General features: G+C 43.4%; 1 protein-coding gene across 2 annotated transcripts in view; it reads left to right on the top strand.

Moving 5' to 3' along the window:
• Positions 1-3,576, top strand: part of Rfwd3 (ring finger and WD repeat domain 3) — a 29,087-nt gene extending 25,511 nt beyond the window's left edge. The window contains exon 13 of one of the 2 annotated variants that reach the window (XM_034522847.2): positions 1,602-3,576. In XM_034522847.2, coding sequence (XP_034378738.1) covers positions 1,602-1,745 — 144 coding nt within the window. In that variant the 3' untranslated portion in view covers positions 1,746-3,576. The remainder of the gene's footprint in view (positions 1-1,601) is intronic. The other variant, XM_034522848.2, reaches the window with a different exon arrangement.
• Positions 3,577-13,935: the final 10,359 nt, after the last annotated feature.

Genomic DNA, 13,935 nt, shown 5'->3' with positions numbered 1-13,935 from the left:
GGACTTTGAGGGCCTAGCCAGGTTGAAAGGCACTTGCCTTTATGAAGCATATATGAGGAAGTCAGATAAATGCAGGGACACACATATATAAAAATATACACTTGTGCACACATTGCTGGTATATAGTGATTACACCACAGGTATTAAACAATCTGAATTTATAGCTCAAGTAAAGGGAAGAAAACAGGATCACTAAATATATCAAAGTTTACTTACGGAGTCTGGGAAGACGGTTCATTTGGTAAAATGTAAAGTGCTTGTGAAGTTAGCATGAAGGCCTGAGTTCAGATCCCTAGTATACACATAAAAGGCCAAGCAAGGCAGTACATCCCTGTAGTCCCAGCACTTGGGAGGTGAGGCAGAGACAGACAGATCTAAATTCAAAGCCAGCCTGGTTTACATAGTGAGTTTCAGTTTATCCAGGCCTCTATGCTGAGATCCTGCCAAAAAAAAAAAAAAGTAGAGTCTGATGATGGTTTATTATACCATTTTTTTACTATTTCTTCTTCTTCTTCTTTTTTTTTTTTTGTAAGATTTTTTTTTTTAATATATGTATGCACTGTAGCTGTTTTCAGACACCAGAAGAGGGCATTGGATCCCATTACAGATGGTTGTGAGCCACCATGTGGTTGCTGGGAATTGAACTCAGGACCTCTGGCAGAGCAGTCAGTGCTCTTAACCGCTGAGCCATCTCTCCAGCCTGCTGTTTCTTGTTTTTAATTATTTGTTTACTTTACATCCCAATTACAGCCTCTCCTCCCTCCTCTCCTCTCAGTCCCTCTCTTACCCCCTCCCCCATCTGCACCCTTTTTTGCTGTTTGAAAATATTTTTGAGACAAGATCTCATTGTATACTCTATACAGATCTTGCTAGCCTCAAACTCATAATTGAGACCTGCCTGTCTCTGCCTTCTGAATGCTGAGGTTAAAGGCATGCTTATGATCTCAGGGATGGTGAGTCTGTGTGCTACACCGCACGGGTAGATGTCAGGGAGCAAGGCTTTGTTCTCCTTCTACCTTTACCTGGTGTTTGAGCATCTAACTCAGTAGGCTCACATGGCAAGTGTCCTCTCATTGTGCCATCTCACCGGTGTGCCCTGTAATGGTTCTTGTAATAAAACTTTTAGAAAATCAAACACTTGCTAGCATCTGTGTGCCGTGGCTGGAGAGATGGCTCAGCGGTTAAGAGGGTGTACTCCTCCAGAGGATCCAAGTTTGGATCCCAACACCTAAATTAGGTGGCTCACAGCCAGCTATAATTCCAGCTCTAAGAGATCCACATTCTTCCATGGGTATCCCATGTAGACACACATAATTAAAATAAATATATTTCTTTAAATATATGTTCCATGAGGACAAAGTCTCGTTGACTTTCCTGTCTTTAGATGGGACAGTATTTAGAAGACTTCTGGCACTTGGGTGTAATAATGAGTCCTTGGCTTGCTTTTCAAGCCAGCCTAGGGTGTTTTGTTGAGTGTTATGTTTTGGCTTTGGTTTTGGTTTTGTTGAGTATTATGGTTAGAGCTAGTTCTTCCCCACCTGGGCTGACTAACTGTTGACCTCTATTTCTGTTTTATTTTGTTTTGTTTGTTTGTTTTTAAGTTGTGGAGTGCTGGCAGTGGCTCGTTGCTGCAGAACCTGAAGACGGATGAGCCTGTCTTGGACATCTGCCCATTTGAATCGAATCAGAACAGCTATTTGGCCACCTTGACAGAGAAGATTGTCCATATTTATAAATGGGAGTGAGCACGGTCCTAAGACTTGCAGACACACTGCTAGTTAACATTGCATTGTTTTAGCACCTTGTAACCCTGAGCAAAGATACCCGTTACATGCTGGAACTGGAACGTCTGGGTCATGGTTCATTGGACTAGTGCGATTGTGTATCACTGAGACACCAGGCTTGTGTGTGCTGTTGGCACCAAATGAGTACCTTTGTGAATCTTGCCTGGAAATTTTTTTTACTTAAATTCTATAGGATCTTACAGTCCTCTCAACTACTATTTAGGATATGAGTATGCACCAAGTATTTTGGGGTTATGATAACTACCCAATCTAAATTGTTGGCTTAAAAGTGGTACACGAAGGGCCTGTCTAGCTTCTTGGATGCAAAAGCTTCCATTAAGCACAAGGGCACTATTAATATCTTGTGTAGAATTTGACCTATTTCCAAGTCTGAATGCTTATAACCTTTTAGTGACTTGATTTCGCCCACAGCCCTGCACTGCTATCTGCCCCCAGTGTCTGGTACTTCGTGTAGTATGCTTTGTGACAACAAGTTACATCCCAGGTATCCACGCCTTCTAGAATGTTGATAAGTCCAATGATGGAGGTGGCTGATGAGGTAGCCGTATGTAAAACCATAGCTTTAAGCTTTGTGCAGTAAATTTATTGCATTGGGAAAGGTAAGGAAAGGGGCCGGTTGTTACAGACTTCGATTTTTCTAGTTAGCCTGAGATACTCAGGGGTTTTTTTACTCCCCTCAAAGTCAATGCTTAAGGATTTCTAATTCCCAAGTAAAGGCTTCCCCCTGTCGCTCTTTTTCCTGAAAATTTTGTTAATGATGTGGTTATTCTCAGGAAGGTAATAGTGGCCAGAGATCCGTGAATGACAGAAGGGAAGACACTTTTCTGTCCTGGTGGTCCTGAATTGTCCAGCATTTAGAGGCATGCTCAAATTATGTTTGTCTACTTTGCCTTAGACTACCCCACTAAGCCACTGCCCCTAGGACACCTTGTCTCAAGGTGTAGGCAACCTGTCTGATTTTCTCAGATGTTCTTTGATGAAGCACTATCTTTTTAAATAAAAGTTCTTTCGTGCCTATCAAACTCCTGAGCTATTTTTGGGATCTTCATTGCCAACAAGGGATTATTAAGGGAAAATTGTTGATTTTCCCAGGGTTCCAAGTTGTGGCTGTATCTGCTTAATGAACCTTCTATTTGAAGATGCATAGTTTGTTTTGTTTTTAAAACTTGAAGTAAGCTTTAAAAAATGTCCGCTTCCAGCCAGTTGAGATTGATGATTAAGAGTCACTGCCTGGGCCTGGAGCTTCAGTTTCAGGATAGGATTTAAATTAAATAGAATTCAACTAACTTCAGCAGATGGCCACAGAAAAAGCTTGGGTGTCAGGTTGGTCTAGGGCAGGGTTACAATTTGACTTGCCTTGAAGAACATTTAACCCAGGCTGACTGGGGGGATTTGCCACCGCAGAAGCTAAGCTGAATGTCAAGCTTTGCCAGGTTTTGCATTTCCACAGTAAATTTGGATTGAGGTAGGGGAGTGCTAGGACCTCAACCTGGTCACTTTTTTTTTTTCCTCTACCACTGAGCTGTATTAGAAGCCCAAATCTGTGTTTTGGAAGCAGATTCATATTATGGACCGATTCTCCAAAGACAACCTTTACCCCTGCTTGCAGGAAACGTCATCTCTGAACCCAGGCTCTAGTCTTAGCACCAGCAGGATCTGCATGTTTTAAATCTTGTCATAGGGCATTGGGATTTCTGAAGGTTTGCTGTGCTGCGTTTCAATGTCTGTTTTAATGTTTACAAAATAAAAAATTTGTAATGTATAACATCAATCCCAATGTCTTCTGCCTGTTTACTAGAGGCAGGAATATACCTGCCTCTTAGGAAAGGTAGGGGCATAACCCTACCCTAGGAGATTGTCCATTGCATCCAGTACTGGCTATGAGTTACACAGAATGGTCCCTAGAGCTAAGTAAATGCTTATTTAATTAGCCATCTTGGAGTCAGTCTCATGTAGCACAGGTTGTACTTTAACTCCCCATGTAGGAAAGACTAGCCTTCCTTCTTGCTTACCTATACCTCCCAAATGCAGAGATTACAGGTGTGCTCCACTGTGCCCAGTATAAATATTTTTTCTAAACTGGGGAGGCTCCACCTGTCGGTTCTTTTTGCTGTTGCTAATTGGAAGCGTCATTTGCCTCTTAAATCAACCAAGTATGGGAACACATACTTTAATCCCAGAACTCAGCCAACAGCCTGGAAGATTACAAGTTTCAGGCCAGACTGAGAGATTCCTCAGACTCCCCTGCCTGGTGGCTTCCTGTTACTACTTTAAATTGAGGCACCTGTAAGATAGGAAGAGATGGGAAGAAAATTCTTTTTTTGTTTTTGTTTTTGTTTTTCGAGACAAGGTTTCTCTGTATCCCTTGCTGTCCTGGAACTCACTCTGTAGACCAGGCTGTCCTGGAACTCAGAAATCTGCCTGCCTCTGCCTCCCAAGTGCTGGGATCAAAGGCGTGCGCCACCACCACCGGCAGGAAGAAAATTCTTAAAATTATTTGCCAGTACTTGGGCAGGGATATTATCAATGAGCAAGTATGGCACCTGAGTTCTGCCTGCTCAGCACAGTTCTGGCCACTTGCTTCAGATTGTTCAGATTGTTCTGTTTCAAATTAATATGTTCGTACAAACCTGCTCTACAGACTGGAAAAGGTAGAAGTATCCAGTTGAACAACAAATAAGAGTATACTGGTACTGCTTTAGAGCCAAGTGTTTCAAGAGGGAGTTCAAGAGGGGTAGAAATAAATCCCAGAGTGCTATGAATCCTAACAACAGTTTTGTTTGTTTTTCAAGACAGGGTTTCTCTGTGTAGCCCTGGCTGTCCTGGAACTCACTCTGTAGACCAGGCTGGCCTCGAACTCAGAAATCCGCCTGCCTCTGCCTCCCAAGTGCTGGGATCAAAGGCGTGCGCCACCACTGCCTGGCAACATTTTTTTAAGTTATTATATATGTATTCCTGGCTGGTCTGGAACTCAACATGTAGCTTTGCAGACCAGATCCACCTGCATCTGTTTCCCAAGTGCTGGGATTAAAAGCGTGCACAGTACATTCTGAGAGGACCGAATTAGCCAGAGCCAGACTGACTCCATGACAGTCTTCCAATTAGCAGTTTGGGAGACTAGGCCTAAGTTTTCCAGTTCCCCAGAACTGGAAAAGTCCAAAACAGTCAATTTCAGGAAAAACTACCCCTCATGGGCTGCCAATCAGAAGCTGTAGAAGATGTTCCACACCTAGCTTGAGCCAAGTATAGTTAATTTGTAACAGTCTCCAAAATCCGCCCCCCCCCCCCCAGAGCCTTAACCAATCACAAAAGCACCTATAACCCCGGAGATAGAACCAACTACTTCTACTCTAACATGCTTTAAATGGACCCTGTAAAATCCACACCTCAGTCTTCCATCCTGATGCATGGTAGACCCCTTCGTGCAGGCTCTCTGCAGAATAAACGGTCTCTGCTGTTGCGTACTATCTGAGTCTGGGGTATCATTCTTTGTGAATCATGAACCCTTACAATTCCTAGTAGGTAAAGAATTTTTTTGTTTTGTTTTGTTTTAATCCTAATAAAATTAAAGCCAGGCATGCCAGCATTCTAGAGGCTGAGCAGAAGGATCTCAAATTCAAGAGTAGCATTGGAAACAAATTCTGTGTGCCCCATGTCCCTCCCTGCCAAGGGAAATGGCATGCAGACAGTGTTTCAGTTCTACATGCCCTGGTCCTTCCACCACACACTTAAACTACTGAAGGCCAAGCTCTCATCTCCCACAACTATGGTAACTACAGTCCCAGGAAATCCAGTGCCTTCTGACCTCCGAGTGTACTGGGCAAACATGCACATACATGTTTAAGATGTAAAAGCTCATTCCAACTCTCCATGATGCTGTCTCCAGGACAACGGAGACAGATGCCCCCCACAAGTTTTTTATATACCGAAAATTCAAAGCAAACACATATCCTTGTAGCATTTTGTCCAGTAATGGACACTAGGCAGAAGGGCTGTCCTGGAAGCTCAGTGTGGGCCACAGCTAACATCTGAATCTGAATAAGATAAATGATAAACATTGAAGGAAAAATAGGATTTCAAGATGATGGTCCCGTCTTAAAAATAAATAAAAATAAATCGGGGCTAGAGATGACTCAGTGGTTAAGAGCACTGACTCCTCTTCCAGAGGACCTGAGTTCAATTCCCAACAATCTCATGGTGGCTAATAACCATTTGTAATGAGATCTGATGCCCTCTTCTGGTGTGTCTGAAGACAGCTATAGTGTACTCATATAAATAAAATACATCTTAAACAAAAAAAAAAAATAGTACTTTTAGTTAAAAATATACTACAAAATATACTTTTAGTTAAAAAGACCTGGAGTCTTGTTATCTTGTTATCTAAGCAAAGGTCTGTGAGTTGCCAACAATGAATAATCTTACAATTAAAGTTGTTATGGCCAGGCGGTGGAGGCGCAAGCCTTTAATCCCAGCACTTGGGAGGCAGAGGCAGGCGGATTTCTGAGTTCGAGGCCAGCCTGGTCTACAGAGTGAGTTCCAGGACAGCCGGGGCTACACAGAGAAACCCTGTCTTGAAAAACCAAAAAAAAAAAAAAAAAAAAAAAAAAAAAAAAGTTGTGATTATGATACTCATGCCTTTTTGTCTCAATGTTCTGAAATTCCCCTGTTCACCACCCATCCACCAACCCCCCTTACCTTATTCAGGGCCAATCGGATTAAAGGTTAATACTGATAATGTTTAGCCCAGGAAGCCAACTGCTCCCCTCTTTGCCCTTTAAACTTGTCAACCTGTTTTTCCTATAAAAGAAAATCAACTCCGAGAGTAGACTAGTGCCACAATTAAGTTCCCACAGTCCTTTTGGCGGTCCTGGACATACAGCATTATGGTGTGCATTCAATAAACTATTCTTGCTTAACTGAGGTCAGTTTTTGTTTGGGTTGAGTGGTGATTCCTGAACCCCAACAGTTATAATTAAAGGCTTTGGACATTCTGGTTGCCTAGGTTTATTAGGGTCCAGAAATCGCCCCCACAAACCACTCAAACACCCATCTCAGGCAGACAGGGCTAATTTATTGAACACACACCCCAAGACTGATCAATGAGGAATACAGTTTCAGACTCAGGAGCTAGAAGCTTCAACCATGACCACTGTCCAGGGCCAGTTTATATAGAAAAAAAAAACATAATGAGTTCATATGCAGATACAGGGACTGCAGGGTAGTCTGCCTTCTTAAGTTTCTTTAGTCATTCAGACATAACAGTTCAACCTGTCCCCTCTCTTGCTTGGCCTTGAGAGATGGCTACAGCTGGAGAATTTCCAAGAAGTACAGTCCTCAAAACATGATAACAAACCCCTGAGCATAGCAGGATATATGGTCAACTCGACTTGCTCTGAGCCAAACTATTTTTCTGTGTCTCTAGTTAAGCTGCTTTCTGTGTCAGCAATATAGGATGGCAGACAGACCTGAAGCAAAATGGCTACAGTTATGCCAGAAAAGTAATACCAGGGAAGGCAGGCTTCAATATATATATATATGTATATATATATATATATATATATATATATATATATATATGTGTGTGTGTGTGTGTGTGTGTGTGTGTGTGTGTATGTGTGTGTGTGTATACACATATATATATACATACATATATATATTAAGAACCTGTCTTGAAAAATAATAAAACTAATGCTACATTCTCAAGCTCTTCCTGATGCTTATAGCCCCAACTGTCTGATTTAAATGCCATCAGTGTTGGGGCAATACCTGAAAACAGTGGCTGACCTACGTTAGTGGAGGGGATATGATAACCTAAGGTTTTCTCTTTTTATTCCTGGTTTTCTGAGACTAAGTTTCTCTGTGTAGCCCTGGCTATCCTGGATCAATAGACCACACTGGCCTGGAACAGAGATCTGTCTGCCTCTGCCTTGAGTGGTGGAATTAAAGGCATATGCCACCATCACCTGACAACTCACGGCTTCTCTCAAATGTGGTCTAAAAGGCTGGTTGTTCAAGGCCAGGTGTGGTAAATGTCCATCTGGAATTCCAGTGCTTGTGAGGTGGAGGCAGGAGGATTAGGGAGTTCTATGTCACCTTACTACATACTGAGTTTGAGGCAAGCCTGGGTTATATGAGACCCTGTCTCAAAAAAACAAAACCAAACAAAACAAACCCAACCCCACCTACTCCACTGACAATAAATCTCAAGAATTGTTTGTACCCAGGAACAGTTAAGAAACGGTGACACTGGTCTAGAGAGAAGTAGGTACAGACTCTAAACCCAATGAAGTTCTGGGACCCAAGTTACCAAAGTGGCCATGACTCCATTTCCTCTCATGAAGGGGATGCCCTAACTGTTAATCTAAAGTGAATGTACTTCATGTCACAGGGCAAATATGCTTCTCCTTCAACTCCCCCTCTTAGTGTCGAGGAAAAACATCAGATACTAATTTTGATTTCCTGATAAGAGGAATTACAGCTAGGTGTGGCAGAGGCTCCTGCCTGCAATTCCAACTCCTGAGGTGGAGGCAGAATGAGCTGTTCAAAGTCATTTTTAATGACAACCTGGGTTGTAGTCAGTCAGAGGTAGTGTGCACCTTTAATCCCAACACTCGAGGGACAGAGGCAACCTGATCTGTCTGTGTACTGAATTCCAGGCCAGCCAGGGATACACTCTGAAAAACAAAGATTCCTACAAAAACAAATGAAGGTAGACCACCAGCACAACAAAACACACACACACACACACACACACACACACACACGAGCATGCACATGTGTACACAAGAATAATGCACTCAGCCAGGCAGTGGTGCCGCACGCCTTTGATCCCAGCACTTGGCAAGCAGAGAGGCAAGTGAATTTCTGAGTTCGAGGCCAGCCTGGTCTACAGAGTGAGTTCCAGGACAGCCAGGGCTATACAGAGAAACCCTGTCTCGAAAAACAAAACAAAAACAAACAAAAAGAATAATTCACTCAAAACATCTCCTTCGGAATGAATAACCTTGATCTAACTGGGGAATGTGTTAAGCTTTATAATGGCTGATCTATTGTAGTCTTGCCCTTTAACCCAGGGCAAGGTCCTCCCTTGAGTGCCTAGAGTCTTTTACTTCAGGGTGTTGCCTTTCTGAGGCCTCAACTGAGAAGTGTTTACCCACTGTTACTCTATCTCAGCATGGTTTAAACCCTAAGGTCAATCTACTTCTTTAAAGCTGCTGGAAGCTCCATTCAGCTTATTAGTCCCTGACTATTGTTTTCTGGGACATTGGGAGCCTTGCTCTATACCTGCAGCCTTAAAAGTCAGCCTGTGACTTAGTGGGGAATGTGTTCAGAGATTTTTTTTTTTTTTTTTTTTTTTTTTTTTTTTTTTTTTAGCTCTTTTCTGTGATTTTCCTTCACTTAAAAATTATAGTTTTTTTTTGTGGTGGTGGGGGAAGTGTTTGTTTTTGTTTGTTTTGTTTCTGTGTTTCAACAATCTGGAAGAAGTGAAGATATTCTAGAGAGACTTAAGCCTCCTTAAGCCGTCAGACTTTTTAAACAACGGACCCTAACAAATTGCTATTTCCTCAGGAATCTCAGGCTGGGAGAGGGCAAGGCTAGAGGGGATACTTGGGTGTGTGTGTGGTGCGAGGGTACATTCTTACAGTTCGGACAATTTATCCAACCACCTGGCAAGAAAGAGTGAAACCAAGGTAACAGTGGAGGGGAAGGGCAGGACCACACCCTAACCCCTTGATTAGGATTACTTAGCTATGCATAAGTCTTGCACATCATGTAAACATAAACCTCATACCCCCTGATTAAGGAAGATGGATGTGGGCATCACTGAACTCACTTATTTCTCTTCCCAAGGTGGCCACGTTGAACACATCCCCTGAAAGCCTCTCTCTATCACTACTATGCTTAATTGGTACCCTGAGGACAGGTGGCGGGGACTAGCTTGTCTTTTCGGTTTTGGCTTTGAGATTGGGTCTTGCTAAGTAATTTAGGCTTGTGGCAAACGGTCTCTGACTCCTGAATGCTGAGATTAGAGGCACGTATCATAGGGTCTGGCTCTTTCCAGTGTTTTGGTCCTCAAGTACCAGGTACTGGGGGAGGGAGACTCTGAACTCCTTCCTGTGTGTTTTTAACTCAACAAAAATACTATTTTCTATTATGGTCTGTCTTCTGATGAACTGTCACAATGTTGAGAATCCAGTCAAAAGGTACATTCTTTAGACTTACAACCCTTTATTACCCAACTGGAGCTATTGCTTTCTTAAACTTTCTTGGGGCCTGTAAGAGCTGAGCCCTGTCCAGTTCTCTGGTTTTCCCATCTCTCCTGCTCCTCATTATAGACATGGAGGTCTGGTTATGTTGTCTAGCCGGGCTTTGAACCTGCAGCCATCCTCCCTTAGCCGGAACCCGTGCCTCCAAACCTAGTTCTTCCTTATAGATGCTAATTTCCATCTCCTCAGGGTCTTGAACTTAGTTTAATTTTGTTTTGTTTGTCTTCTCTTTTGGTTTTTCAAGACAGGGTTTTTCTGTGTAGCCCGGGCTGTCCAGGAGCTCTCTCTGTATCAGGCTGGCCTCATACTCAGAAATCTGCCTTGCTCCTGCCTCCTGAGTGCTGGAATTCAAGGCTCATTAATGGTGTGTACTACCATGCCCCACGATCTTACATCTTTAAAAAGTCCGCTTGTTTATCCCTCACATATGCCTGATCTTAAGCAATGCCTGGCATATTTTTAAAATGTTCATCAGCAGGTGTGCAGGTTAGTATGCAACCCCAATACTAGGGAGGCCAAGGCAAGAATATCTGGAAACCAAGGCCAGTTTGGGCCAGCCTGCTCTGTGTAGTGAGGCCTTTGTTTCAAAAACCAAGACAAACAAAAATGGTCAACAGATTCCTACTGAATAAATAAATTAGTGAAGTAGGGATCTTAACACAGTACAAGTAAAAATGCCTAGCTCTGATAGAGGTTGTGTATTTTATTAAGTCTAGAGGTTAAACGAAGGACATGCTGGGCATACGCTAAAAAATTGACCTACATGCCTAGGTGCTCTCTCTCTCTCTCTCTCTCTCTCTCTCTCTCTCTCTCTCTCTGTGTGTGTGTGTGTGTGTGTGTGTGTGTGTGTGTGTGCATGTGCTGACAGGTAGTGTTTCTCTTCTTGTCTCGTTCCTCTCTCCCAAGCTCCCAAGTGCTGGAATTACTGGCATGAGCAACCATGCCTGGCCTGACGTAGTGTGTAGTGTACCTTATATTGAAAAGTCAATGAGGCTGGAAGACTTGCGTAAAACCAACTGTTTCACTACTGTTGTGAGGCTATGCCTTCTGTAAGGTCTGGATCTGTAGGGCACAGCCTGAGCTGGCTAGGTTCCCAGATTTTTCAGTATCTTGTTTCTTGGTCACTGAGACTTCAAGATAGATTTATCCTCATCCCTATCACTAGAGACCATCTGTGGCATGGTGTAGGATTTGCTCAGTGCAAGATGAGAGATAGGCAACTGCTGCCATCTCAGAGCAGACTGTCCACTGCAAGCCTTAGACTGGCTTAAAAATAATCTGAGCACTGGCTCTTAGTGACCTCATGGGCTTGTGGCGGTGTGGTTGTGCGAGATTTACCTATGTCTTATTAATACTATGGATTGTGTATATTTAGTCTACCCTGAGCTACTTTAGTCCATGACTAAGGTTAACAGGAGTCTCAAGATAATTTTGTGGTAGTAACAAGTGCAAGTGCTGGTGGAAATGCCAGCATACTTCTATTCTTAGAGATAGAGGCCAGGGACAACCACAGTGGGCAGTTGGAACCTACAGACTATTCTGTCTCAGGGGTTTCCTTTCCTGGTAGCTAAACCCCTATTTAACTCTTCTGGTTCCAGTCTAGTCTTAACTGCCCATCTATGGATTCGGAACAGCAGAAGCTGTAGTTTTGTTTGCTTTGGATTTTGAAGCAGGGTCTCACTATGGATATAGTCTTGGCAGGCCTGACACTTGCTAGTTATATCAGGCTGGTATCAAATTCACAGAGATCCGTCACCTCAGCTTCCTGAATGCTGGAATTAAGGTCATGCTCCACCACATTTTTTTGTTTGTTTTGTTTTAAAAACACCGTATTGGCGGATTGGTGGTGGTGCATGTCTTTAATGCCAGCATGGCAGAGACAGAGGCTGGCCGATCTTGGTAAGTTCTTCAAGGCCAGCATGGTCTATTGAGTGAGTTCCAGGGACGACAGGACTACATGGTAGTGAAATGTTATTTCAAAAAAAAAAAACAAAACAAAGAAAGAAAGGAAGTGGGGAAGGGATAGGAGGTTTCTGGTGGTGGGGGGAAGTGGGGTAAGGGGATAAAATCTGAAATGTAAATATAATACCCAATAAAAAAGAAAAAAAGAAAGGAAGGAAGGAAGAAAGAAGAAAAAAATTATTTATTTTTGTGTATGGGTGTTTTGCCTGCATAACTGTTTGTTTACCTTGTGCTTGCAGTGCCCAGAGAAACCAAAAGAGGGCAGTGGAGCCCCTGGAATTGCAGTTACTGATGTTTTTAGCTCCCGTGTGGGTGCTGGGGATTGGAACTCAAGTCCTCTGGAGTAGTTATCTTTCCCAGCTCTCCATTCTTTTGTTTAGCTGCATTTTTAAAGTACAGTATGGTCAGTAAATGCTGACCAGTAGAGATTTTTATGTCTCAAGTTGTCTTCATTGACCACCAACATGCTGACTTGCCAGAGTGGGATAGAAGTGTCCCAGAGTGGTGAGAAGACTCAAGGATTCTAGTTGGAAACGGTCTGCAGGCTGGCAGAGTTCACCCTGGTCAGTTCATTTATTAATCTCTCGGTACAGAACCATTAATATCTCCCTTCCATACAAAGTTTTTCTCAATTGAATTAGAACCTAACCTTTGTGATGCTGGCTTAGTTGACACCTTCCGTGAAGCCAAGCGTGATGCTCTCAACCCAAGAAGGGTCACAGGCTGGACCTGTGGCTCACAGGGGGCAGGGGCACAGGCAGGGGCAGGTGGGTCTCTGAGTTGGAGAGCAGCCTGGTCTATTGACTTAGTGTGTTTCAGGTCAGTTGAGGCGCAAAAGTAACTTATGACTTTGTTTCAAAAACAGAAGTAAGGGGAATCTAAGTCCTGGTCTTAAATAAGACGTCCAGGCAAAGGCCCTCAATGTTTAATAATATTGACTATAACTTTTGGGACTTCATGTTACAGGCCAGGTATTTTCCGTGATTTTGTTACTTTTTTTTTTTTTTTTTCTTTCTTGAAACAGTCTTACATTGGCCTCAAACTTCCTGCCTTCACCTCCTGAAAGCTAGGATCACAGGCATATGCCACCACACTCAGGTTATGATTTGCAGGGGCTCAAACCCGTGCCTTTGTTCACTCTACACCACCACCAGCCTTTCCTTGTTTTTATTCTTTTTGTTTGTTTGTTTGTTTTGTTTTGTTTTTCGAGACAGGGTTTCTCTGTGTAGCCCTGGCTGTCCTGGAACTCACTCTGTAGACCAGGCTGGCCTCGAACTCAGAAATCTGCCTGTCTCTGCCTCCCAAGTGCTGGGATTAAAGGCGTGCGCCACCACCGCCCGGCCCCCCTTGTTTTTATTCTAAATGTTCACAGTTTTACTTTACATTTGGGGGACCACCTAGAAGGCCCAAGAGCAAGGATTATAACCTATGTACGCTTTAACATTCATCCAACTGCCGCTTGGTTCTCTAGGTAAGAAATACAGGTCAGACACAAAATGAGGCTCTCAGATACCAGAATACACTCGGTTTTGAAGTTCATCTACACGCACAAAGTTTTTAACCCTTTCCCCCCAAACCCCCAGCCTTGAGTCACTGAACCGGCGAAATATTCCACCGGCCATCTTAGTTGTGTCAGCCCAAATTCATTTCTCTTTCCTTTTTCTTTTCCGTGACGACAATCGAGAGATTTATACCATGGTACCCCTACCCAGGTTTTCTCAGTTCCTCCGGGAAGGATATCCACTTTCCCGCCAGCCCGGTTCAGGGCGTGGGCCCTTCGCAGCGCATCCTCTGCTTTACACTCCTCCGTGGACTCCCGGGTCTACCGCCCGCTGGGGAGGAGCCACGCCAGCCCACGCCTGCGGCTCCACCCCCTCATTTAAATACACGTCGCCGGCGGG

Source organism: Arvicanthis niloticus, chromosome 18 (genome assembly GCF_011762505.2).
Source record: "Arvicanthis niloticus isolate mArvNil1 chromosome 18, mArvNil1.pat.X, whole genome shotgun sequence".
NCBI classification, from domain to species: Eukaryota; Metazoa; Chordata; class Mammalia; order Rodentia; family Muridae; genus Arvicanthis; species Arvicanthis niloticus.
This window is presented reverse-complemented; position numbering and strand designations above follow the sequence as displayed.